This window comes from Rhinolophus sinicus, chromosome 14 (genome assembly GCF_057876585.1).
Source record: "Rhinolophus sinicus isolate RSI-liver-muscle chromosome 14, RSI-T2T, whole genome shotgun sequence".
Classification (NCBI taxonomy): Eukaryota; Metazoa; Chordata; class Mammalia; order Chiroptera; family Rhinolophidae; genus Rhinolophus; species Rhinolophus sinicus.
In genome coordinates, this window is record NC_142514.1 from 63,634,315 (window position 1) to 63,661,720 (window position 27,406).

Consider the following 27,406-nt stretch of genomic DNA (forward strand, 5'->3'; position numbering starts at 1 on the left):
CAAATTCTGTGCAGAAATCATAAGAATGCCTTTCTCCTTGCTATAATGCTGCACATATTCCGATTTCATATTGAAGTTTTTTCGTTCATTTTTTCTAGATTTGCCACAATTGGTACTCTCCTCCAATATAAGCTTTGTTCCCAAGACAGAACTTTCTCTTAGTTTACGCATTTCTGAAGGTGAGTACTCTTCAGGGAAGCTCCTTAGTTCCTCAGGCAATAGGGTGTGATAGTTTCCCCAAGCAGCTTATCGAAATCCCAGCAGTTTAGGACTCAAACAAGGAAACTTCCTTCCCTCCCACCCTTTTCTTTCTCCTTCCCAAGCATGCTGATGCAGACAAACAAAAGGCATAAAAACTCCTATTTAGCATCCTCAAGCCTTAGTCTCTGAGCTAACTCTTAAAAGAAGATCTCCAAGTAGACATCCCCTTCAGGTGTTTCTAAAGAAAGAAAAGCTACAGAAAGTCTTGGGGTTTCACCCAAATCACAAGATTATTATAATCTTTACTTCCTTAAAACTGACTGCAAAGGAGTATGGATTTTTTTTTTTTTTTAAGAAAAGGAAATTATTCAGAGAATGTAAAGAAGCTTTTGTTAGAGAGTTCCTTCTAGCTTTGTTTTAAATATATTCAACATATACTTTATTAAATACCCATGTCAACACTGTGCTAGACAATGGAGAACTAAAGGAATAAGACACCATCCTCACCTTAAAGTCCAGTGAGGGAGACACCCATATAACAAGCCACTGCAACACAGTGTAATACTTGCTATAGTGGACAAACAGAAAAGAGAGACCAATTCTGTTGGGATGCTGCTCAGATTTCTGGCTCTGCAAAATGACGGACAGTGGGTACTATTATTTAGGGTAGAAAATAAAGGAGGAAAAAAGTTTCCCAAAGATACCTGAAAGATAGCTAAAAGGTTATGACTGACTTTTGGTTCTGCTAAGTTGTGATGCCTATGGTACAGTAATTCATTCATTCACTTATTCATTCAATAGCTTTATTTAGCAACTATCAAACATGGTGAATGAAGCTGGACATGTATTTAGAAATGTTCAATAGGGAGTGGAAACTCAGGTCTGGGATTGAAGAGATGTATGGGATTGAGAGTATGGAAATGGACGTCTCTGATGTGTAGAGAGACAGCTGAACCAAGGGAAGTCGATCTGTGACACCAGGAGAGTACAAAGAGTGAGAAAAGAAGACTCAGAAGTTCAGAAGTGAGCCCAGGGGAACTTTATCTGTCAGTGTCAGGAAGAAGAGGCTGGGGAAAAGTTGTCACAATACGTCCTCCTCCTTTTTTTATTTTTAATGACTTCTTTAGTAAAATTTATTTACATTTTGCAAGTACAAATTCTTCAGAAATTTGAGATATACATGATCTTCCTAAACATAATGCAAAGTCTTATCTAATTTGAGATCATTAAGTCTCAGATATGTCTGTAAGTTTCTTCTCAATCAAGTATTTTTACTTAAATTGAATGTAAAAAATTAATTTAGAGCAATTACAGCAGCCAATTGCATTGCTTTATTAAATTCTCCCAGCTTACAAATTAGCAGTTATAATTATTTTTAGAGGAAAGTGGGGAACAGTGTGCAGAGGCGCTCCACTGTATGAATCCCATAGGACTCGCAACCACAGATAAAATGAACCTTGAAGTTACTAAGGGATTTAAACTCCTTCCCCTGAGACTCATTCTTACAGTTTGAGTCCAACTCTACACAAAAGTTGTTTCTGGCAAGAGGAAAAGGTAACACATTAGAAGATAATGGAACCTGGTTATCTCTCCTTCACACAGGAATCTAGGACAGGCTCCTGGGAAGGCCCCAGCTCACGTCTGTAAGCAGTGCAGCTGCTCTAAGGATTTTAACCCCGCAATCTTCATTTCACCTTCCCTCCCTGCTGCTAGAAGCACTCTAGAAGGATTTTTCTTCCGGGACGCTTGTGCTGGACCAAGCTTGGTCAGACCTGGGGTCAGACCGGGCCCCTGTCCTCAACACACCCAAGACGCACAATTCCTTCCTCGCAAGTGAAAAACTGCGGACCTCGCCCGGTTCCCTGTTGCGTGGCACCAGCATAATAGCAACCAATCACAAGTCTGTTCTGAAAGAGACTGTTAGAAAGCGGAGACTGTATTGGTATTGGAGCTTTGTCAATCTCTGCGGAGTCACCGCCTCTTTCCTCTTAGCAACGAGTGCGTCGCAGCAACAGCTTGAGGAGGAGCTGCGGTTTGTGCTCTTGGACTTCTTCTGAGACAGTAGAGTCAAACTTCCATCTTCAGGCCCCCAAGGAGTTTTTCCCCAGGGTACTGCAAAGAGGCTTCTTTTCTCTTCAGTTCAGTAGTATCAGGTAAGGGAAGCTCTGAATGGGAACGGAGGTTTGGAAAACAATTAAGTATTTTACTCACTCTTTCAAGGGCACTTGGAACACTCTCTATGTCAGCAATGTGCTAGCTGCTGTGAAGACTACAAAAAAGTACAAAACTTGACCTGCTTTCAAAGAACTTCCAGCCCAGCCAGGAGGCAAAAATAGCAACAGGAGAGCAGTTAACGACACTCTAAGAACTTTGAGGTCAGGTACTGTGTCTTGTTCGCAGGTTGTATAGCCCCAGTGTCTATCACATTGACTGGCACATAGTGGGAGTTCAATAAATACTGGATGGATGGGTAGATGGATGGATGGATGGATGGATGGATGGATGGATGGATGGATGGAAAGGAAAACAGCTTGATCCTGGTTATTCATTGGTATCAGGAATCAAAGAAGAAAAGATTAACGTGGACTGAAGTAGTTAGAGAGATGACCCAGGATCATTAAGAAAGGGCTGGCATAGATAAAGAGTGAAGACAAGGATGGGGGACACATTTACTCTTTGAAATGAAAGATCTTGTCTTATTCCTCTAGTGACCTCCAGGACGCAATTGCTGCTCAGTAATTTCTCTCTCCTCCTGAGTGTATGCTGAATGCTGAATGAATTCACAGCAATTTTCAGACAGCTCTGAGTTTGAGGCTCTCCGCCTTTGCAGAAGCCTGGTGTAATTCACTGCTTTAAATAGGTGATCAGAAAGCATCAGGGAAAACAATTGTTTAAGCCTCTGAGTGAGAAAGTTGGGGAGGCTTCAGAGAGAAGGTCCTATTGGAGTTGGACCTTGAACTAGTAAGATTTAAGCAAGTCAAGAAATGTGTGAATGGTGTGAAGCTAGAGAGATGGGGAGAGAAGGGAATGTCCCAGAGAGGAAGCTAGGCAGTTCTGGGGACTGTTTGGAGAATGGAGAGTAATCCTATGAGGCTGGAGTAGAACTGGAAGGGTGGATGTGGTGAGGCAAACTCTGAAGGGTGTTAAAGGTGATGCTTACACACTTGACTCTGTCCTGGTTCGCAAAGTCTAGTCTGCCGACCACCAGTGTAAGACTACCTCATAGTGATTTTTAAACTGCAGGCTCACCCAGACCTGCATGATCGCGGTGCCACCAGGAAATGTGCATTTCAAATAAGCTCCATTTCTCCACTACTGGAGAATGAGCTGTGGTCACTAGGGACCTACATTTTATTCTCCAGTATACAAGGAAGTGACTTGTTCAGATCTGCATTTTAGAAAGAGAGCTCTGAAGGCCTGCCCTGTGGGTGACTATTCTGATTTGAACAGAGGCAGGGAGTCCAATTAAATGGCCATGATCTAGTTAGAGCGTAGGGGAGGAGACTGTGGATAGAAAAATAAAACTGCATGTTTAGTTTTACTAACTGCTAATTGAAAAGTATGCATTTGGTAACAAGTCACCATGGTATTAGCAGGACTTGTGACTTTGTCACTAACAGAGATTACAGCTGTTTTCATATTACATTAAGGATGTTATAGATTTATGATTTTTGCTCATCACATCTTCAAAATTAAGGTAGTAATTAGAACCACTGCTACATCTTGTTATTTAATGTGTTAATAAAGAAACATATAAATTATTATAATTTAAAAATCCTTTGATATCCATATTTCAATAAAATCTGTCTCCCTTTCAGTCCCATGTTTTTATTTGATGCATGGGCTTCATCAGGCTGCCAAAGGGGTTCCTGGCACAAAACAGGAACTTCTGGCATAGGAGGACATGTTAAAGGCCAGAACAAGTGGAGGGTATGGGAGAGGCCGGCTTGGAATCCAAGAGACGTTTCAAAGGGCAAAGTGATGGGATAGCATCTACTTAAATGAGTAAATATTCAATCTTGGAAAGAGGTGGATGCTAGGTTGGAAGGGGAGAAACAAGTATTGTAGACTAATTGGAAATATTGTAGAAACAGTTATTTCTGGAGGGTGGATGTTGTGTCCTTGTCAGAAGATGGTTGAAGAGCCCAGGAGAACCTTGAAGCTTAATCAGGGTCTTGGTGGAGACTGAACAAGAAGCAGCAGTTCTTGGAGATATATTTACCAGACTCCCAAGATGTTAGTTCTGGGTCATGTTCTAAATCTTTCTTTAAAAATAGAAAAGATGGGAAGCAAAATGTTGATTAAATCATACCTTTCTAGGGAAAGACAATGAATTTAAATCTAAGCTTCATTTGTAATGAAATACAATAAATATTTACCACTGAAATCCAAGAGATAGTCTCACGCAAAATCTAAGAGTGTAGGCGTGAGAGCCAGAGCGCTGGGGCTTACACCCTGCCTCTGCCACTCATGCTTGTATGTCTCCTGAGGCAAGTTACCTGACCTCTTGGAGCCTCTGTTTTCACATCATCAAATGGAGATGAAGAGAATAGCACTAAAAAAAATGTCTTCCTAAAAGGGTGGTTGAAATTACATAAAAAATAACATCTAAGTTACTTTGAACTGTGCCTGGCACGTAGCATGCAACAAACATGAGCTATCATTATTACCATTTGAAAAAACATATGTGAAAAGCAGAAGGAAAAAACGTGTATACACAAACCCTTAGACAAACACACCCACATTTTTTTCAAGATTTCGTAATCAAGGGACTAGGCATAAAATAAAGCTTGTGATATTTCGATGTGAGCAATTGTAGCGGTTCAGACTGAGCCATCCCAGATATGCCTTAGTGGTATGCAGATTGTTTTGAGCTAAAGGCAAACAAAACCCTGCAGGCTCAAGAGAAACTTCTACTATGCAGCCCTCACCACACACCTGCCCTTTAACTATCTAGAAGAATTTAAATTAGGAGCCTGGCCCATGATAAGAGTTAAAACCAGAAACAACTTTTTATCTATCTATATGGTAGGACAAACTAATAATTATTGAACACGTGTTCTTTCTGCCATGACTTTCTGAAGCCCCAAGGTGCATTACCTCATCCCCAGCTCAGAATGTCATTTATACTCAATTTCCCTTTCTGTCTCTGAACCTCTTGCATGTGGGGTCTTTGACTCTCATGTATGCAGGGTCCCATATACATGCATGAATTAAATTTGGTTATTTTCTCTGGTTAATCTGTCTCATGTCTATTTATTAGATCAGCTGAAAGAACTTTGAGGGCAGAGGAAAGTTTCTTTTTCCCCCACACTATAAAATAATATTCAATATATGTTGGTTTATGAAAATGAGACAAACAGTGTGAGATGACTGAGTTGTTGATGATGCAACTTTATTTCATTAAATCTTCACAACCACCTTGTGAGATAGGTTTTGTTATTATCTCCATTAAACAGATGAATAAACTAAGACTTAGAAGGTCAGTAATTTGCCCAGGGTTACTCAGCTGGTAAAAGGTTGAGCCTGTTTTTAAATCCTGTTGGTTAGACTCCTGAAATCACACTCCGAACCATTTAACCAGATGGGACAATGGTGAGCATTGAGGAGATGACAAGGATTTGATGTCATGGCAAGGCCATTGGTCAGTGTCATGTCTGTCAAAATTGATGAGTGATTCCACGGAAAACTTTTGGAGTCATTCTCTGACAGTGCAAATAAGGACACTGTGGTTACATGTACACCTGCTGGGACAAAAGCATTATTTAAATTATGTTCATTTAAAAATTACGTACATATATACACCTTGTGGGTCTCTGTCGGCCCATAAATTTTAAACCTGTCTTTGTAGCTGGGACACCTGCCAGGAAGCCCAGCACAGAGCAACTCCCTGGGAGGGGAACTGCAGCATGAAGCAGGACACCAGTGTCCTCTGTGGTACTTCTATGGCAGGGCCTGAGGCTGAGACATTGAAGTGTTGGCAGGTCATATCCTTGTGCGTCAGCTAAATACCTCCACTGGAATGGCAGGATCTTATCAGTAAGACTGTTGTTGCACTACACCTTTGGCCACAGAACACGCATTCTATGACGACCCGTGTTGACGTAGTTAAAGGCTAAACTTAGAAAATATATTCTTCTGTTTACTAAATGATAATGCTTCCTATTTGAAACTGTAAACCAGACATTTACTAATGATAGTTTTACTTTGTGCAGCCTAAGTCAGAGCCATGGCTCCAAAATCTCAACAAGGAAAGAGCTCAGGTGGCCGAAAAGTGCCCAAAACTGTCAAAAATAAGGAAATATTGTCAGGTAGGATTGTCTTTTTATTAATGGCATTTTTATGGCTTTAGTATTTGTACAGATATTAGCAGCCAAATTGATCATGGTTTTATGTATCGAATAAATTTAAATATTTCTGCTGTCATAAAGCTAAACACAAATGGAATTCAAAATGTGGTGATTTATTCTGATTTTGCATCCATTTCATTACAGTATCAATTAAATGCCATGTAATGAATGCCATAGGAAGCATATCAATAAGAGATAATTCTGTGAGAAAGATAATTATTCAGATTCTATTTAATTATTCATAAAATAGTTTAAGTCTTCATTATGTATTTGCATTTATGGTTTGTGTTTTGAGACTTGGTAAAAAATTGTAATAAATTAAGGTATATATTTGATTCAAAAATGTAAATTTGACATCATTTTATTATATTCTAGTCAGTGAAGTGGAACCTATGAATATGGAGAACATGGGTAAGTGGAAATACTATTTAGAAATTATGTCCCTAGTTTTATAACATTTTAATATGCACTAAATAAGTGAGAATATTACAAATTGAAGCAATTGATCAACATGTACATAGACTAAAATTATTTCATGTCATTTAGAATACAAAATGAAAAATTTTAAAGATATAATAAAAGTAAGGGTGGAAGAAAGAATTTCAAACTGAGAAATAGATTTAAGTTAAGCTGTCCCTTCAAAATCCGACATTGTATAATTATTGAGAGACCTTTTGTAATTATAAAGTGTGGTAAGTCTGAAAGTTATTACTTTTAGTAGGATAGTATTTTAAAACTCTGACTCATGGGCACTATTTATCTGTACTTCATGGTAAGATTCCACTATTTCAAGGAGAAAGGCTGATTTTTAAGCAAATAAACTAGAACTTAGACAACGAAACTAATGTTCCTACTTTTAGAGGCTAAATAATTAGAGCTTTGTTTTTGTTGCTGTTGAAACTTTCTCTTAAAGTTGACTTAGATGATGTACCTCATGTTTGGAAACAGAGAGGGTGGAAAAGAGAAAGCTCTAAAAGCCGTGTAGGCAATTGTGAAGATTTTGGCTTTTAATCATGTAGGATAGGGCGCGATGGGCAGTATTTAAGCAGAGGAGTGACATGATCTGACTTAGGTTTTGACTGGGTCACCCTGGCTACTCTGTTGAGAACTGCAGTGGCAAGGACAGAAGCAGACCGTCGTTAGGAAGCTATTGCACCAGTCCAGGAGAGAGATGGTGCTGGCTTGGGCCAGAGTGACAGAAGGGGTGGAGCTGTGGAGTGCAGAGGTGGGGAGATGGTGGGAAGACGTCAGCTAACAGCAAGTGGCACTGGAGTAGGCTATACTGCCCAACAAATACTTAACGGATTAATGAATGTACCACCCAGAAATGAGGGAGTCATTTTTGACCCCTTTCTCCCCCTCAACACTTCCCCACTTGCATTTAAACCATCCTAACTCCTGTCAATTCCACCTCTAAAATATGTCTCAAATCCATCCATTTCACATTATCTCCGTGTTTACAACTTTAGTCCCAAACTCCACCCCCTCGCTTACATTAGTTCCTTAGCTCCTAACTGGTATCACTGCTTCCACTCAGCTTCCTTGAATCCATTCTGCACACAGCAACCTGCTATGTCTCTTTCCTGCATAAACTCTCCCATGATTTTTCTTTGTGTGTGTAGTGGTTCTGGGCCCATCTTCCTCTCTGATCTTTTCTCTTCATCCTCTTCCCCCATCTATAGTTTACCAGTCTTGCCTACCGCACAGAACCTCACACATTTGTTCATGCCTTAGGGCCTTTGCGCTTGCTCCACAGGCCTGGATACATCTTTCCCCAGATCTTTATATAACTAGCACCGTCTCATCATTCAGAGCCAGACTGCAGTCCCATGTCTGTAAGAGGCATTTCCTGAAGGCCTCTCTCTCACCTAGTCCCCTTGCTCTCACAGCACTCATCATAATTCTGAAGTTAAAGTATGGTCGGTTCTCCTTATTCGTGGCAATTCTATACAGTTGCTGTGACCACTGAATTAGCAAACACTGAGCCATTGCTCTTAGGGGAACTACAGGGTCAGGTTTTAGTCATAACGTTGATTTAACCAATCAGTATACAACCTTGTTTTATGTGTCTTTCTGTTTAAACATATCTTGTTTAATATATATTGCTGATTCATTAACGTTTAACTCACAGCCAAAAGCACTATAACTCGTGCCTTAGTGATACTTACTAAACACATGTATTTTCTCTGTAAGGCACATCATGGCTTCCTTGTGTGTATGAACACTAGACAGCACTTCAGCACCACACTTGAGGACCGTTTTAAATAGCAAAATCACCAATAAAAAGCACAAAAATGTGACAAATATGGCACTAAATAGACAGTGGAAAGGACACTTGTTTATAGTGTGACAGCTGATCTAGATAGCAGAGCATAGTCTTTCTTGTTTGACCTCAGCTGGCAATGTGCACTTTGGAAGACTCAAATTTTTTGCCACTCTAACCATGTCCACTAATGACTGTGAAAGTGCCACACTATTGATTTTAGGGTTACAAATAAATTTTAGCAAGTGAATTTGCAAATACAAAATCCATGAATAATGAGGATCAATTATTTATTTGTTTATGCATTTAGAAACTCTCTCTCTCTCTGTCTTTCTCTCTCACAGACACACACATACACACACACATACACTCAAGCTCCAGGGAAACAGAAGCTCTCTTGTTCATCCTGTACCCCAATGCCTAGAACAGATCTTGACATACAATAAACATTAATATTTGTTGATTGATTGATTGAATAAATGAATGAATGAATCGCTTTCTCTGTTGTTCTTGTATAAATAAATTCACCACCACTATTGCCCTCCTTAGTTCAATCTCTCACCCTATTTTCCTCTAAATAGCATTTGTCACAATTTGTACTGATGTATATCTGCGTGTATTTATTTAATGTCTGTTTCCCCCTCTAGACTGTATGCCCTGGCACTAGCATCACAGCATGCTTTTCACATAGTAGGTGCTCAATAAATATTTTTTTGATTAAATAATCGGCTGGATAGAGGATCCATGAACCTGAGAATGGGGCATGGTGGAGATGTTTCAGCTAAATGTGGAAGGACTGAAAAATAGAACTGAATATACTTGTATAAAGAGAAAAAACAAAGAAACCTCAGTACTTCGTAGTGAGACTTGAGGGCAGGTCCTGAGTTGGCATCCCCTTATAGCAGAACCTCTCCCCTTTACCCCAGACTCCTCTCAGGGCAACAGCAGGATCCCTGTGACTTCCTTGCTATGACATTGTCAACGTCACTCGGGGCTCATGGCTGTCATGTTCCAGGGCACTAGTATTCCCTTTCCTGCCAAGGAACCAAGAGATCCACAGCCTAGCTAAACAACTGTCTCCTAAGGGCTTAAAGGCAATGTCTGGAGGTTTCTAGAGAATATGTATAATTTTTACACATAGCTAACATTTAGGGAGCAACAGCTCTGTGCCTCATCCTTTAAAAGCAATCATAATTATAAGTCATATTTTAATACAGGTTAGAGTATCAGCGGTATATTTATTGCCTATTGCTGCTATAACAAATTACCACAAATGTATTATCTTACCATTTTGGAGATAAGAGTCTGAAATTACTTCCAGTGTTACCTTCTGGAGTCTCTGAACGGAGGATCTGTTTCCTGACATTTTTCAGTGAAAAGCCCCTAAATTCATTGACTCTTGCCCCCTTCCTCTATCTCCAAAGCTAACAGCGGTAGCTTCTGCTAATCGTTCTTTCGCTTTCACATCTGCCTCCCTGTCACATCTCCCTCCTTGATATTGACTCTCTTGCCTTCCTCTTATAAGGACCCTAGTGATTACATGGGGCCAACCTCAGGGTCCCAATAATCTCCCCATCTCAAGATCATTAACCTAATCACATCTGCAAGTCCAACTTGTCATGTAAGGGAACATATTCACCGGCGTCAGGAATTAGGACCTGGACATGTTTGGGGTGAGAAGAGCATTATTCTGTTTACCACAAGTGATTAATAGCACAGGTTTTGGAATGAGACAGCCCTGGTTCAAATGATAATTCTGCCACTTACTGACTGTGGCCACAAATGACTTCCCCTCTCTGAGTCTCTACTTCCTCATCTGAAGAATGAGGTAGTGATACCCACCTCATGAGACTGTTGCAGAAGTTAAATTAGGCAGGACATGCACATTTCCTTACATAGGACTGTCACAATGAAGGTTCACTGTTGTTACTATAAAAAAGATACCACAATGATAGAGAAATAGATCAATAAATGAGAATGGAGAATCCAAAAGTAGACTCACTTATATACAGTCCATTGATTTTCAGCAAAAGTGCAAAAGCAATTCAGTGGAGAAAAGACAGTCTATTCAACAAAAGATGCTGGAATAATTGGATACCAATATGGAAAAACAGTGAACTTCAATCTAGATGTCTCACATCATGCACAAAAATTAACTCAAAATGGACGATAAACCTAAATGTAAAACCAAGCATTATAAAAGTTCTAGAAGACAACATAGGAGAAAAGCCTGTGAACCTAAATCAAGCAAAGATTCCCTAGGTACCACATACCCGAAGCCATGAATATTAAGAAATATTTGCCTAATCGATTTTTTCTTTATGGAATACAAGGCAAAAATATAAAGGAATGAACCATTGCTACATGCAACAACATGAACCAATCGCAAAATAATTATGCTGAGTGAAAGAAGACAAACAAAAAGTATATACTGTGCAATTTCACTTATAAATAGTCCATGAAACGCAAGTTAATCTATAGTAACAGAAAGCAGATTAGTAGATGACTGCGGGTGAGGGTGGGTTGCTGGGAGGAAGAGGCAGGAGGAAACTTTGGGGATTATGGATGTGTTCTTTATCTTGATTGTGGTGATGGTTTCATGGCTATAGGTATACATTTGACTAATTGTACACTTTAAATATATACAGTTTATTATTTGTCAATTGTATCTCAATAAAAGTGTTTTGTTTTTTTAAAAAGTAAACAACTAAAATGTTTTTTAAAAAGATACAGATGGAATGCATGGAAGTTATTTAAATGAACTCTGTTTCAATAGGAAGGACGTGATTTGTAGTGCGTAGGCCTCTTCCTTGCACACACAGTAAGGGTCTAAGGAGTGAGGTGTGCAGAGCTTGAGTCTGTCTTTGGCTCCTGCTGTATCAGTCTGTTAGGTAAATAACTGCCATTCACTGCATCCCATGGAATGGAATTCCTGTTATCTTCCTGACTGTGTGTAGAGAAGAAGCAGGACCCCCACCTGGGCTCTGCTGTGTTCACACATTAGACAGAAAGTGTAGTGTTGGGGAGCAGGAAAGAATTCCCCCACTCTACCACTGTTTAGTTCTTATGGCTGGACTAGCTATAAAATAATAAAATTGACACCAGACTAGATTAACAGGAGGAAAAAAAAAACCCCAATTTAACACGTGGGCACGGGAGAATCACAGTATGATGCTCAGATCGTAAAATGAGGCTCAGAGAAATGATCGAACGAGGCACCATTTTTATACTTTTTGGACAAAGAAACAATAAATTTGTGAGAAATTGACAGGACAAAGAAAGTTATGGCTCATTAGAAACGGATCTAAGTAAGGTTTGAGTATTGTGAGTGAGGAATCTAAACAAGGTTTGGGCTCGGGTAGTAAATTAGTAAAGCCGTTACAAGGTTTGTTTATACATTCCTTTCGACTCTGGGTTTTATAACTCCTGTGGTAAGGTCGGCTCTCAGTCCTTCAGGAGTGGGGAGGGCAACTATCATGGAGATCTATTTCCTGCTTTTAGGGCGACAGAGGAGAGTCAGAGAGCTCCTCCTGCTCCTGCTGCTACTCAGGTGGTTTTATTCAAAACAATCAACATCATTGTGGGATATCTGGGGGCAGCTTGCCCTGGGCCCCAACAAGGCGTAGTAGTTAGAATGCAAGAACCGTGATTTGGATCCCAGTTCCCCTATTTCCAACTCCTAGCCCCCGACTTTGGACACATTATTTGAACTCTGTGGGCTGTGGTTTCCTCTGCTAAAAAAATAAAATAAAATAAAAATGGAAGCAATTATAGTCACCATCTCAGAGTGTTGTTGTAAAGATTAATTGAATTAATAATGCACGTAAAGTGCTTAGAACAGCACCTGGCACGCAGTAGGTGCTCCATAGATGTTACTGTAATTATCATGGCTGTTATTCACCTACTTTGCCGTTCACTCACCACCCTAGCCTGACCCCTATCCAGCAGGTCGTGGCCCTGTGGCAGGACTCCTGACCGCTGCAAGTTTCAGGAGGCCCTGTAGGCCTTTTCTTGTGCTTCCACATCGTTTTCACCCCCCTCTGCAGCAACCAGCATTCCACTCTGTTGGAGGCATAGCTGAGCCCAAAGCCCATCTCATCACCATAGCCTCATTGTTGTCTTCCTGGGATGCTATCATGCAGGTTCTCTGGTCCCGCTCCCCGTGGGTGGACACAGAATAGGGCGAGGCCAAAAAGGAACACCAGTGGGGCCATAGATAGGGGAGTCATACCACTATACTCTCGCTGGCGGCTGAGTTGGAGACACAGGAAGAAGGAGCTGCAATCTACCGTCCACTTCTCTGCCAACCAACCAACCCTGTAGCGTAGCCACGGCAGTTATATCAGTGACCAATGGTTACAGCTGATGGCCACCCAGCCACAATGGATGGCCATCTGATTACAGCTGATGGCCATCTACTATCCGAGCCAGCACCTTTCCACGTGAGGCCCAGAGCCTGCAAACTGCTCTCTGGGACTCTGTCCCCACATGCGCTGTCTTCATTGTAGGCCTCAAAGCCTAGCTAGCAGCAGTTCTTTTATTGAATTTTGCCAGAGATGCTTGGGGGTGTTGGAAGCATCAGGCCTTGCCCTGTTTAGTTTGGGCATTTTTGGGGCAGGGCATGAAGGTAGTAGGACCTCAGGAGTTTTGTGTGTTCTGTTGGGCACTAGTTGCCTGAAGTTATTACTGATTGGCAGTTGCAGCTAGAAACAATCTGCTAGTTCACTAACTTTTAGGTAAAGTTAGATCCTATGTTAAAGATGCCTTGAAAAAGTCCAATTAGTGTGACAGGGTCATTTTAGTGAAAAATATCCAGCTGGGAGATTTCGAAGTAGGTTTAGTAGGGGCAGGTGACACAGAACACAATCTTTGTCACTGTCTTTCCTGTTTCTGGGATGACAGAAAGCTTTCTGGTCAATGGGAATGCTTCTGTTTACAAAGGATGGCCACCTCCTTTTTGGCACAAGCTCAGCGTGAACCTCACAGTTCCACCTAGTGGTTTTTAAAGGCAACAAGCCTCTTGCACCTCGCCTCCCTCCTCTTCTGAAGGCAATACTGGGACTAGGGAACCAGAGGAGGGAAATGGGATTCCCTACCCCACCTTCCTCCTATTTCCAAGGGCTTACTAATGCAACCTAATCGGGAAGTCAGTAGCTTTAAAATGTGAAGAGCTGAGTAACAAGTGTGACTGAAAAAAGGAGCCGTAGGGATGGCCAGCACCTATGTAGGTCAAGAGAAGGTTTTTTTAAAATGGGAAATTGGCATGCTAAGGGAAAACAGCCCAGATGCAGCAAAAGTTGAAGGGAGAGGAGTCCTGAATGGATGGTCCTCGATTGCTGAGAAGGGTGGAAAGGGGCAGACGGTCTTCGGATTGGAGGGAAGGATAGAAAGGTGGTGCCTGTGCCACCCAGCTGGTGGGCAGGACTGCAGGACCACCAGGATTCTGTTCTGTAAGGACACAGAATTCTCTCTGTGAAATAGGGAGTGAGGTCACCTAAGTGAGAGAGAGCCGCTGGTGAGGAGGTGAGGGAGGGGATGCTTTAGGAAAGCAATATAGGTTTGATAGAGCCTAAAAAGATGATTATACTTTTGGATCAATAATTATACTTTTAAAATCTACCTTAAAAATAATTTGAAATATGATTTTAAAAATTATACACAACACTCTACAAATTTATATTTGTAGAGTTACTTACAATCATTGAAACAAATGAGGGAAAAAATGTAATGTTTATCAACAACAGAACTGTTAAAAATTGTTTGAATTAATTACATTAATTTAAAACGTTGTGTTAAAAAGATTATATAGCTCATAGTAAAATACTTGTGACATAATGGTAAGCATTAAAGTCAGGATTTAGAATTTCATATAAGATACAATATACAGAGTGTCTAGAAGAAAATAGGGCAAACTATTAATAGAGGTGCTCTCTTGAGAGGTAGTATTATGAGTAATTGTTATTTTTTTTAATCTTTTTTGACTTTTTTTAATGGATAAACCTACTTTAAAATAAGACCAATGATTTTAAAGTATTTTTAAGATTTTTCAACCAAGACAATTATTTGCAGCAAACAATTTCATATTTCCCATAGCTGATATTTTAAGTGGTTACATTAAATATCAAAATTCTACTTTGTCTTTCCCAGGTCATCCAGAAATTTATCCTTTAGTGTTAACTACAAAGACCCAAGAAATATTTAACTGCCGAGTAGATGAAGACTTCACAGATGAACAACCTTATAAGCTTATCAAAAAAGAAGATATTTTTGCAGACTTTCACAAGAGAGCTGCAGTATCTGATTTCTACCCATTCAAAAAAATTATTCAGGTCAGTATAACATCCCTTTTTATTTTTTAATCTTGCTTCAAGGGGTTCCTGGTACATAACAACAAAAGTTAGAGAGATTACTGAGTTCACATCTGACGTTGGCCATGACACTGGACAAATGCGGACTTGCTCTCAGCTCCGTTAGAATCCTCCTTGATCTTCTGTGAAAAGCAAATGCTTATCAGGGACTGACTGTCTTATTCCACACCTAGAAAAACTGATCCTTGCCCAGTTTTAACTAGATTAGGAATCTACCCTTATTTTCCCATACTGCTTTAATTGTTTAATTCATAACTTTGGTCCAGATTTATCTCCAAACACACGACAGAGCACAATGCTAAATAAAAGAAATGCTTCTTTTTTTCCTGTTAGAAATAAAATTGCACGGCAATTTTCTCTGAACCGATCGTGTTTTAAGAGCTTTATAAAGTTAATAAAATAATTTTGCAATTTGGAGTTAATAGCCATAGATTAGCACTATGGCTATCTTTTATGATTGATTAATCAGTTTTGTGTCAATGTCAATAAACTGTGTAACCATTAAACATCATTATCCTTCACTCTCTCTCTCTCCCCCCTCCTCCGCCGCCCCAGTAGCATGTTGTTTAATCTCTGCCTATTTGTCAATTTTTCAGTTTTCTTTATGTAATTAATTTCTAGTTTCATACCATTGTGGTCAGAAAAGATGCTTGATATGATTTCAGTCCTCTTAAATTTATTAAGACTTGTTTTGGTGGGGGTAGGGGGTGGGAGATGAAGGTAAGGGGGATCAAATATATGGTGATGGAAGGAGAACTGACTCTGGGTGATGAACACACAATGGGATTTATAGATGATGTAATACAGAATTATACACCTGAAATCTATGTAATTTTACTAACAATTGTCACCCCAATAAATTTAATAAAAAAAATTTTTTCAAAAAAAAAAAAAAGACTTGTTTTATGGCCTAACATGATCTATCCTGGACAATGTTCCATGTGCACTTAAGGAAAATGTATATTCTGTTGTTTTTTAATGAAATGTTCTGTAACCTTCTTTTGCTATTATTCCTATAGGAATATCCTGGAGATGAGCTTCTGCTTGTTTATGACAAAGACTTCAAATATGGACTTAATTTTTATCTGATTGGAACAGAAGAGGGAAAGGAAAACTATTTAAATGTAAGCACACCCATGCCCTTGCATTTTGTTCATCTTCAGAAGGAAGTGGTACCTCTGGGGGAGATCTATGCATGGTTATAATTATTCTTGTTCAGCTCTGGTTCCCTGGGGCCTAGATACTCTTCTGGTACCTAGAGCAGTAAATGTAAGAGGAACTACATCAAACATCTCAAGGTAGCAGCTACTGTACTAAATAGCCCTTTGTTGACCCAATGAGAGCAGACACAGTGAATCTAGGGTACCACTGCTCTCAGTGACTCCTTGGCCCATATCCCTTGTTCTCTTCTTGCCATCCCCATGACTTGGAGTAAGTTACTGAGTTGGTCATGTGCAAAATGGTGGCACCAATAGTATCCATTTCCAGGGTTGTTGTGAAAATTACATGGACTAATACAAGGTAAAGCCCTTTGTATAGTGCCTGACACAAAGCCAGGTCCTCCATAAATGTTTGCTATGTTGTTTAAAAGCACAAATTTTAAAGGATGACCTAGTCAGTGGGCAATTGATGGGGAGGGCAGCAGAAAATAAAAGAAGGGTGGTTTCCAAGGGAAAAAATCAGTTCACCTTTAGGGTGTTTTTTTCAATGTGATCATGAAAGGTAACAGATTTCTGAGACTTGCCTTCTGATCTCGCACCCTCAGAGGCAGGCTTGGTCAGACTGAGGGAGTGGTTATCCAATAAACAAGAAAAATAAAGGAAAACATTGAATTTTAAAATATCTAACACTTTTGAAGTTAAAAGTAACCTTTTACTTAGCCTTAACATTTTCAACTTCATGTTTATGGTTGTGTTTTCAATTTTTTTATTACCGTCTTGCGCCGCTTAACCGCAGGACAGGTTCTGAGACATGCATCATTAGATGATTTCCTCGTTGTGTGAACATCACAAAGTGCCTGTACACAACAATAGATGGTACACCCTATTGCTCCTAGGCTACAAGCCTGTACAACTTGTCACTGTACAAAGCAATACGAGATTAAACGAAGCACAAGAGAAAATGACACAATCAAGAGATGTGGTAAACGAGATGTCTGAGGCTGCTGCTGGTGTAACACGACATACTGTTTTACAGCAAACTTTTCTTTAAAATAAGTAGAAAGAGTACACTCAAAAACAATGATAAAAAGTATAGCATAGTAAATACATAAACCAGTAACATAATAGTTGTTTATTAGCATTATCAAGTATTACGTAAAGTACGTAATTGTATGTGCTATACTTTTATATGTCTGGCAGCCCAGTAGGTTTGTTTACACCAGCACTACCACCACCATTTGAGAAATACGTTGTATTAGGATGTTACCATGGCTATCGTGTCACTAGGTGACAGGAATTTTTCAGCTCCATTATAATCTTATGGAACCATTGTCATTGACCAAAATGTCATTATGCAGCTCATGACTGTATAGTTAGATATTTTCAAATGTGTAGAAAGAGAATTACAAATGTGTAGACAGAGAAGAGAATAATATCCACACAATCACCACCCAGAATTAACAAATATTAATATCTTACCATATTTACTTCAATTTTTTAAATATGTTAAATATACTTGAACAATAAAAAATAAAATAAAAAGAATCAAACAAAAAAAGGAAATTAAATATAATAGATAATGTTCCACTCCCTTTTGTATACTCCCTAATTCCATTTTCCTCACTTCTTTCTATAAGGAACCATTATTCAAAAGTCGTTATACATCCTTCCTGTCCATGATTTTATATTTTTACCGTATATGTATGCTCCACAAATAATGTGATTTATTATTTTATTTTAAAGTCACATAAAATTATGTAAATCATTCTGCAACTTTTTTTTCACTGAATTATAAAATCCTAAGATTATTCATTTTGATACATTCAGATATCATATATACGTAGATCAAGTTTTTTCATTGCAACTGCTTTATGGTGTTTTATTTTATGATTGTAACACAATATATCAGTTCATTCACCTATTGATACTTATTCGGTAGATAGATAAATGGATATATAGAGAGATATTGATATGTGTCTCTCTAGTATCTCCTTGTGGACATCTTGATTTAAAAACATTAACTCATTATTTAATGGATACCATGTTTATGAATACTTATAATCCTCTTATCAAAGAAATTTCATTAAATCAGAGAAAACTAGGTTTATATTTAACATTGTTTTAGTTTCCATATTGTGCAGTACATGCTTTTTTTTCTTATCACATATCTTTTCCTTTTCTACTCTCCTATCTTTTTTCATCTTCTCTCTACATCCTTGATATATTTCTTTTCTGTTTTTTATTCTTCCTTTTTTTGCTTAGTTTCCTTCCCAGTCAAAAAGCATGAACCAACAAAGAAGAAAAATAACAAGGAAGTGCTTAACGAATTAATATAAATGTGAAGCTTATTGCAAAATATACACATGTCTCTATAACCTAAAATTGGTCATATATTTTAGAATGCTATTTTACTCTAGCCCCCAGCAGTATCAGAAGAGCAAGAAGAACAGAAAGAACCTAAAGAGCGTGTTCCTGAAGACATCCTTATTTATAAACCACCTATCTCTAAACCATGGGTTTCTTTGGGCAGTGAAAAAGAAATTGAGGAAGAATCAGTTAAGGAATCTACAAAGCAGGTCAGAGGCTTGAATATCATCTCCATTCATTACCTCCCTACAGCTGAACAGCACTTATTCCTGAAGGATCTGTAAGGTTTGCTATGGGCACGTGGTTCTTCTTTTGATAGAAGAATGGTCATTGTCTTTGGTGTGTACTATTGGTTGGATTGTTTTCCCCCAAAAACATATGAAGTCCTAACCCCCAGTACCTGAGAATGAGACCCTATTAGGAAATGGGAGGGTGCTATTCCAATATGACTGGGGTTCTTATAAAAAGAGGACCAGGTGAAGACATAGAGACACAGGGAGAGCGGAAGGAGGCAGAGAATGGAGTGCTGTACCTACAAGCCAAGGAACGTCAAGAATTGCTGGCATCACCAGAAGCCTGGAGAAAGGCAAGGAACAGATCCTCCCTTAGAGCCCTCAGAAAAAAAGGAATCCCTGACACCCTGACCTTGGACTTCTAGCCTCCACAGCTATGAGAGAATAAATTCCTGTTGTTTTAAGTGCCCCTGTCTGTGGTACTTGGTTACAGCCTCCTTAGGAAACTGACACAGTGCCATAGCCTAAGAGGAGGATTTGAATGTGAGTGATTTACTTTCAAAGTGCCCCATGCCCGAGTTGGAAAGGCATCAGGACAGGAATGTGGCAGAAGCCCTGCAAGGGCAGAACCTCAGGCAAAACTTTGGCCGAGGGAAGGCTTCAGCCTGACCCCCTCGGGGAACTCTGGAGTGTAAATGATACCTCAGAGTCGTCCCAAACAGAAGCAAAGGAGATAGGCTTTCTTATGTCTCCTGCCAGTCCATCATGGGTTGGCATGTAAACAGCCAGTCACCTCCTGTTGTTTATACCTGAGAACAAAGTGGTCCTGGTAGCTCTGGAGCCGTGCTGCACAGCAAAGCAGCAGCGGTGGCCGTGGGAACAAAAAGCACATGGAGCTGGAGGGGTGCCCAGAAAATGTACAGAGACCTGACAGGATCTGGGCAGAGCACCCGCATTCTCTACCACACCCCCATTTCTCTCCAGGGACTTGATTATGCTCCCTTTACTGCTTCCCTGTCCTGCAGATCACATACATGATTTCTCGAAAACGCAGTGCATTTGGTGCCCCAATTCAGTTCAGTGACCACAATGCTTCCAGCGTAAAAGATGCCTATATTGAATGTACAGCCTATCCAGATAAAAATTTTACCCTTAAGCAACTTGAGAAAGACGTTGGTATGCAAGCAGTTCCCCTCATCAAAGACACAAGTACTCAGACAAGATGGTAAGTGTGCGACAGCTTTATGTATTTTCAAAGGCGATTACAGCAAAATCTAGCAATGTCTGTGATTATTTTGAGAGAGCTTTATAATAAATAGAAATGGATTGACAAGGATGATATAGATCTCCACAGAGTAATTCAGTTCAGGAAGATCTTATTACATTCAACAATGCCTTTTAAAATTTTAACAGGAAAATGAGATACAAGTATATAAAACCACAAAGACTGTGAAGCGGGAAAATGGTGGATGCTGTTAATAATTACAGTACTGCTTTCACCGGGAATATTACCATTGCCTCCTAACTGCTCTGTTCTACTGCCTAAGTCATCATTCTTACATATTAAATCAGACTGTTTGGTCATTGCCTAAATGTCGTCATTGGCTCCAGAACCCTTGGGATGACATATAAGGTCCTCCTTCCTCCAGCCTCATGGCCCCGTTCCCAAACAAGTCCTCTGTGTTCTAACCTTATGAGCTGCTTCCATCTCCTAGAATACCCACCCTTCCATATCTTCCTGCTTTTGCCGATGCTGTTCCTCTGAATAAAATACGCTTCACTGCCTTGTCCAACTGGGGAACTCCTCTTCACCCTTTAAGTTCAGTGGCCCCTCCTCTGTGATTTCCTGGAAACACTAGGTAGAATTGATCACTCCCTCTTCTAGGAACCCACTAGAGCTTAGAGGTGTCTTTATCATAACACTGAAGACCCATATTGTACTCATCAGCACACCTGGCAGTCTGCCAGAGCACTTGGAGGCTACAAACCGTATCATTTCACACATCAAGCTCTTGATTAAAATTAGTCCTGTGAATGAATTGACGTGAAATGGATTGCCGAGGGAATGCTTTGGGGACTTGTGCTAGGCTTCAAATATTGTATAATTTTGAAGACATATTTAGATAAGCTATGCATTTTTTTAGTATTTAAAAAAACTTTTTATTTCGAAATCATTTTAGATTTGTAGAAGATAAGCCATGAATGTTGAATATGATTTGGAGACATAGAGAAAGGAAAAACAGCCCAAATTTTAAAAACAACCTGAACCACTCAGGGACAGGGGAACAACAGAGTTTGCATGGGGCCATGAGGAGACCAGCCTGGGTACAATGGAGGAAGTAGCAGAGGGAGACAGAGAAGGGGTTTCTCTGTGGCAGACAGGAGGGAACTTGGCAAGTCCTGAAGCAAGAGAGGCAGAATGGTACGGTATTAAAAGATGAGCCAGGCAGTGTATTGGAGAGCACAGGGGGAAAAGCCTGGAGTTGAGAAGACTTCTTATAATTTTTCTGCGAGTTTAAAATAATAGCTAAATAAAATTTTTTAAAAATAAGAGCTCATTGATTATGTTTGAGAGAAATACACAGATACTTTGAATGGCAGTTAAGATCAATTATCTAGGATAAAGGAAAAATCAATACATAGAATTTAAATATAAAATAATATCCTAACACTGTCACAGAGATAAATCTTTGACCTGACATGACCTATATTCACTTTTCTTTGATCTAATTTTTTATGTTCAATTTTCTTGTAATATATTAGGACATATCCCAAAAATGCTGCCATGCAATATTACCCAAGAGAATTTTTAGAAAAGGAAAAAGAAACACTTGGACAATCAAAGCCTTTTACCGATTTTCTTAACAACGCATCCATAAGGTAAAAATTGTGTATTAAATTTTTAAAATAAAGCATAAAATGTGTATGTGTAGTTACAATAATAGGTCTTACAAAACAGCTTAATACATGGTATCTAGATAGAACGTATGAGGACCATTATCACATATGCATGAGCGTATGACATTCTCTACAGATTCTCACTCTTTCTTTCTCTTCTGTTGCCAAGCAACATCCTAGACCTCGAAAGCTAGGGCCACACCAAACAGTGTGTAAACCTGGAAGATGTGTACAGCTGAGAATGTGAAGATGCTTTCATAACAGCAAATTAACATTTATTTACCACAGCTTCTTTTATTAGAGTCTTTTTCTCCACTCCTCACTCCGCTTTTGAGCTGCATTGACTTTTATAAGATTATGAAGATGAGGGTGCTATGGATGTTAAGGATGATTATTTTATGATGATGGGAATTTACAAAAATATCTTTGTCAATAAGAACCTAAATTTAAAAAAAAAGAAGAAGAATCTATTCGATTCAGTTATACTTCTTGGATATGTCGTCTTTATCCTTAATTCCTGTGTGGCTGTCACTCTTATTGGCTCTAAAAGAGAGGTGTCTTCAAAACCCTTACAGTGGTACTAAGACGGTGGGCAGAGCCGTGGGACTTCTAAACCAGAGAAAGAGTTTGACAAGTGCTCACCAAGCTGATAGCAGCCACGGCTCAGAGAGGTGGAACCAATGATGGACTGGTCTGTCAATTGTACCCAATAGGTTGGTTTCCATTTATTTCCAAAGTTAAAAATTTGGTGGTCGAGTTCATAGATAGCCCAAGGTATGCTTTTTTATTTTGAAGAAAACATCATTAGTTCTTTCAGACTGGATTACTTCTCTGTCCTGAAAATTATCTATGCCAAGGGAGAATCTGGTTCAAAAATTCATCAATGATTTAGAGAGTATATTAATTACATGCCACTCATGGGAAGCATGCTATTTATAGTTTGTTTGTTTTTTCTATATGGGTAAAGAAAAAGAAACAAGAAAACCTAAGGTTTCTTTTTCCCCATATCAAAATTAAGTAGTTATATAATGTTTTCCTCATAAGAACATTAAAAATGAAAAGTCTGTCTCTCTACAACCCATTTTGAGGGAATAAATGATCTATAACCAATTTTCAATTATCCATATTGTGTATTATCTGTAGTCCTGGCCTTTTATTCTTCCCTTTCAAGTGACATGCTTATAAAGAGGGGAATGTAATGCCTTCCCTGAGATGTGGGAAGGAGAAGCCAGGACTATGAGAAAGAGAGAAACTGGCACAGGAATTATAATAGCACTGCCCAAGAATATATAAGAAACCCATGTTCATATAACAGCCACCCTCCACATTCTAAAACTGTTTAAGGCTTATTTAATTTTAAAAAAAATTAATATAAGCCTAGTTTTGTTCTGGAGGAGAGCCCTTTCAGAAATGACTTCTTTCTTTCTCATAGACATTTATCCAGGACGAACCTAAGGGAAGCATGATTTGCAAAAGAAGGAACTCATGTGAGAGGAGAGATAGAAACTTCCAGGGAATTCTCAAAGCAACTAAGAAACTTTCATTTGGGGATTAAAAAAACAAACAAACAATAAAACAATGATACTCATAGGCTTTAACACAGACAACGGAGTTGCCAGCCTCCAATGCATCACTGTCAGGAACCAAGTCCTAGAGTGCAGGGAAATCAAGAAACGGGAAATCAGAGAAAAGGTGCTGTCTTCATGTCTCCCTAGTGAATTACTTCCCCCTTTCCCCCTGAGACGGAAGAATCAGGAAACCAGAGCAAAGGCCCTGCTTTTAACTTCTCTCTCAGGAATTCCTTTCTCATTCAGGCTGAAGCAGAAAGAAATAAGATCTTGAAAATGCCAACAAATATTTCTACTTGAAACGGGGTTTTTAAACCTTGGAGCTCCAGGGTATGACTCTACCCTACCTTCAGATTTTAATGTGCATATGAACCAACTGGGTGTCTTGTTAAAAGCAGGTTCTGACTTAGTAGGTTTGAGGTGGAGCCTGTGACTGTGTTTCTAACAGTTTCGGGTCATGCTGATGCTGCTGGTCCTAGAAATGCTTCTGATTTGAAAAGTGAAGTACACGAAGGATTTAACCAAAGGAGTATTTCATTAAGCAGTGAATGGTAGTGTTAATGCTTAATGACAGAGGTATTAAATGGTACCCTTGTTTAATTACGTTTTAGGAGTATCTGTTATCATATGTAGTGTTTACTTTGTCTAAATAAACCATTTTTCTTATTTAGGAAGTTCGTAATTGAGATACCACTCTTTCCACTTACCACACCTATTAAAACACCAAGCTATTTGGACTTTCAGTCATTAGGGTAAAACCCTTGGTGGCATTCTAATTGTGGGAAAGTTCCTAGAGGCTTTGCGAGTGAGCTGAGCTTTCAAACCTAAGCATGTAAAGGGACAATAAACATTCTAGTAACTTATACTAACTTTTAAGACAGGAGCCTGGCAAGCCAGGATCCCTAGACTATTAAGAGATGAGCCTAGCACTCAGATTGTTTTTTTAAGAAGCCATATTGGCATTTTTATCAGGATAATTCTTCATTTTAGGGACTAGCTCATGCACTGTGGGAGGTTTAGTAATGAAATTAAATACATTTGCTCTCCCAGGCATTGTGACAACTAAAACACCACCACCACCACCACCACCACCACACACACACACACACACACACACACACACTTCTAAACTCCAATTCTCCCCTTAAGAATCTCTTATGTGTTGTTCTAAATTATATATAAACACACACAGACAAACACACACACACACACAATCCTAATTATATATTAGTATAATAATTCATACATGTGAGCATTTGGTACTGAATATGGCTAAGCAAATGGCCTTTTCTGTCAGTTTGGGGTTTTCAGGAAGCCAATGAGACCAAGTTCAAAGGACAGGTCTGCTGTGGGTCACACTGTGAAAAATAAAGGAAAGGGAAGCAGGATTGGGCAGGGAGCGCTTCAGACAGTCTCAGCCAACCCAACAGGAGCTGCAGAGTGAAGATGGCCTGTTGGAGGAGTCCTGCAGGAGGCAGAAATGGCCAGGACCTGGTGTCCCCACAGCTGCTGTGCTCATTGGCCTGGGGACAACAAGCCTTGGCCTGGAAACCAAAGCAGATGGTGAAGGTGCTAGAGGCTGTCAGCGAACCACATCCTGGGAGCTGAACAGCACGTTCTTAGAAGTTCTGAGAAGCACACTGCCATGAATTGTCTTTTTCTCTTAAGTCATTTATTTTCATATGGGGTTAATCTTTAGTTACTAAATATAATTGAGAATTTTTTTTTCTTTCAGTATAAATGAAGTAGGGGAGAGCTGCTGGAAGATATATCATTGAATACTAAAATCTAACGTCTTCATTGCTTTTTTTTTTTTTTTTTTTTTTTTTTTTTAACAAAATAGTGTTGAAATAGCCCTGCAACAAAATGAAATCATGAACACATTTACTGATGACTGGAAATGCCTGGCCGAAGAAGAAGGCACCTTCGGGGACAAGACTGATACGCACTTGAAGGAGTTCCAGTCCTTTACTGACCTTCATAACCACATGGAGACAATGATCACCTGTGTCTCATGGCATCCGGATATCTATGGTGAGGTGGCAGAGACTACGGGTCCCTTTTTGATGCCATTGAAATTGCCTGCTGCTTTTATGTGTAAAATTGCAAATTAGCTCAGTTTCAATAAGACATCTTCCATTTGCCGAGTGCCCGGCACCTGCCAAACACTTTCCACACCTTCTCTCTGTCATGTATCCTACAAGCAACACTGTGCGACACCCACTATGACCTCTGCTTTATGAGGAGAGGACCATAGCTCCACTCAGGGCAGTGGCTGACTGGCTCAAGTCATCCAGCTGGTGCAATGCCAAATCTGGATGTGACTCAGGACTGTTGGACGCCCAAGGTTAGCTTTATTCTCCCTGCCACTCTGCCTCTCTGGTTACTGGACAAAATAGGAAACACACCTCCTTAAAGGACTGAGCAGCCAAGGGAGGTAGGAATGTGTGAAGGTGAGACTTCAGAGAGAGAGAGAGAGAGAGGCCCTTGCCCTCTTTCTTCTTCCTTCCCCTCCATTGGCCCTTTCCTCACCAAACAAACAAACAAACAAGCATTTTTTTTCTTATAAAATCTTCAAAGTCCAATGTTGATTTTATACTAACAGTACATCTCAATTTGGATAGGGACATTTCAAGTGCTAACTAAGTGACATGTGGCCACTGGCAAACCATATTAAACAGCGGAGCTCTAAGAAAACTCTTGGTCTCCTGTAGAATATTTTTACTCAAGTTTCATCCTAAGGGAAATGAACAGTGACTATGTAGAAAAGCGAAACCTAGAAACACGTTTCCATGTACAGTTGCTGCACATCTTCGTTTCCAATTGTGTCTCCATCAGGGCTAATAGCTGTGTCAGTGGCTGTGCGACTCTCCTTTGAAGACAGAGTCTACTTTTCTAGTAAATTATTGCTGCAACCGTCACTGATTCTTTTCTGGAGTTTCTCTGATCCCATACATCCTCAGGTAATGAAGGAGAGTCATCTGCATAGTCTAAAACATTTCAAACACTACTTTTATGTGTCTCTTTAGCAGTTTCCACTGAGAAGTGCTTTATAATCAATGTTGTAAACCCTTATAAAGTCATGCTTTCTTCAATTTGGAATTTGCCCCCATTCAATTTGAGTGAAACTAAAGTTTACAGTTAGTTTATTGAAAAGGTTTATTGAACAAATCAACATGGTATTTATTTATTTACTTTTGAACTTTTGTAAGAGCTTATTTGAGCCAAACTGACCATCTATGTCAGGGAGCAAGATCTCAAATGCTCCTCAACATGTTGTTTTTAAAAAGTCATTGTAAGATAAACATTTAACTGATTTTAAAGAGCAAACTCTTTTATGGGCTTTATTTAAATAGTAATTGTTCAAATGCAGATAGATTTTAGTTTCACATGAATTTCCTCAATTCCAAAGTCACCAGTATGTGATGGTAATGAGTAAAGATGGTTGTGTGGGAGAGCAATGGGGAGCAGTGGGGACGGTGACCCTAGAGAATGCCCATCTGTAGAGAGAGCTATTTGCCAGCTCTCTTGTTGCCAGGTGGTCCCACTTTTAAGAGATTCCAGCCATTAGGAATTTTGTGTGAAATCTCCAATTTTTTAAATAGCTATTCTAAAGCCAAACCAAAACACACAAAACACCCACTCAACCAAACTAAAACACACAGCAATCCAAATAAAACAAGGCTGAAGGCTGAGTTTGCCCCACAGGGTTCTATTTCCAATATCTGCTCAAGAAGAGTTCTGCTTAGGGGGAGGCAACTGTGTAGGGTTAGACGAAGTGTTTTCAATGTACTTAAGTATAATAATATTTTGTTTCTATAAACTATTAATATCATATAATTAAGGCTTTCCCTAATAAACCCTAGCCTTCCCTTATTCTTCTTCCATAACTTATCTGAATTAAGGCAGTTTTACTGTAATAGAGTCTAGATACTTTAATTATTATGGACCTAGAGATCAAAATGACAGCTCTCTAGTTCTTTCTTATCAGCCTACTT

General features: G+C 39.4%; 1 protein-coding gene across 3 annotated transcripts in view; it reads left to right on the plus strand.

Annotated features, from left to right (window-relative positions):
• Positions 1-2,219: 2,219 nt before the first annotated feature.
• The window catches only part of DNAI3 (dynein axonemal intermediate chain 3), a 68,188-nt gene continuing 43,001 nt past the window's right edge, over positions 2,220-27,406 (plus strand). For 2 of the 3 annotated variants that reach the window (XM_019710209.3, XM_019710212.3), the window contains exons 1-10: positions 2,220-2,354; positions 6,417-6,512; positions 6,927-6,962; positions 14,962-15,143; positions 16,202-16,306; positions 18,760-18,918; positions 19,968-20,167; positions 21,706-21,822; positions 25,252-25,442; positions 26,247-26,371. In XM_019710209.3, the coding sequence (XP_019565768.3) occupies positions 6,431-6,512; positions 6,927-6,962; positions 14,962-15,143; positions 16,202-16,306; positions 18,760-18,918; positions 19,968-20,167; positions 21,706-21,822; positions 25,252-25,442; positions 26,247-26,371 (1,197 nt within the window). In that variant the 5' untranslated portion in view covers positions 2,220-2,354; positions 6,417-6,430. Of the gene's footprint in view, positions 2,582-6,416; positions 6,513-6,926; positions 6,963-14,961; positions 15,144-16,201; positions 16,307-18,759; positions 18,919-19,967; positions 20,168-21,705; positions 21,823-25,251; positions 25,443-26,246; positions 26,372-27,406 lie in introns of all 3 variants that reach the window. The other variant, XM_074335072.2, reaches the window with a different exon arrangement.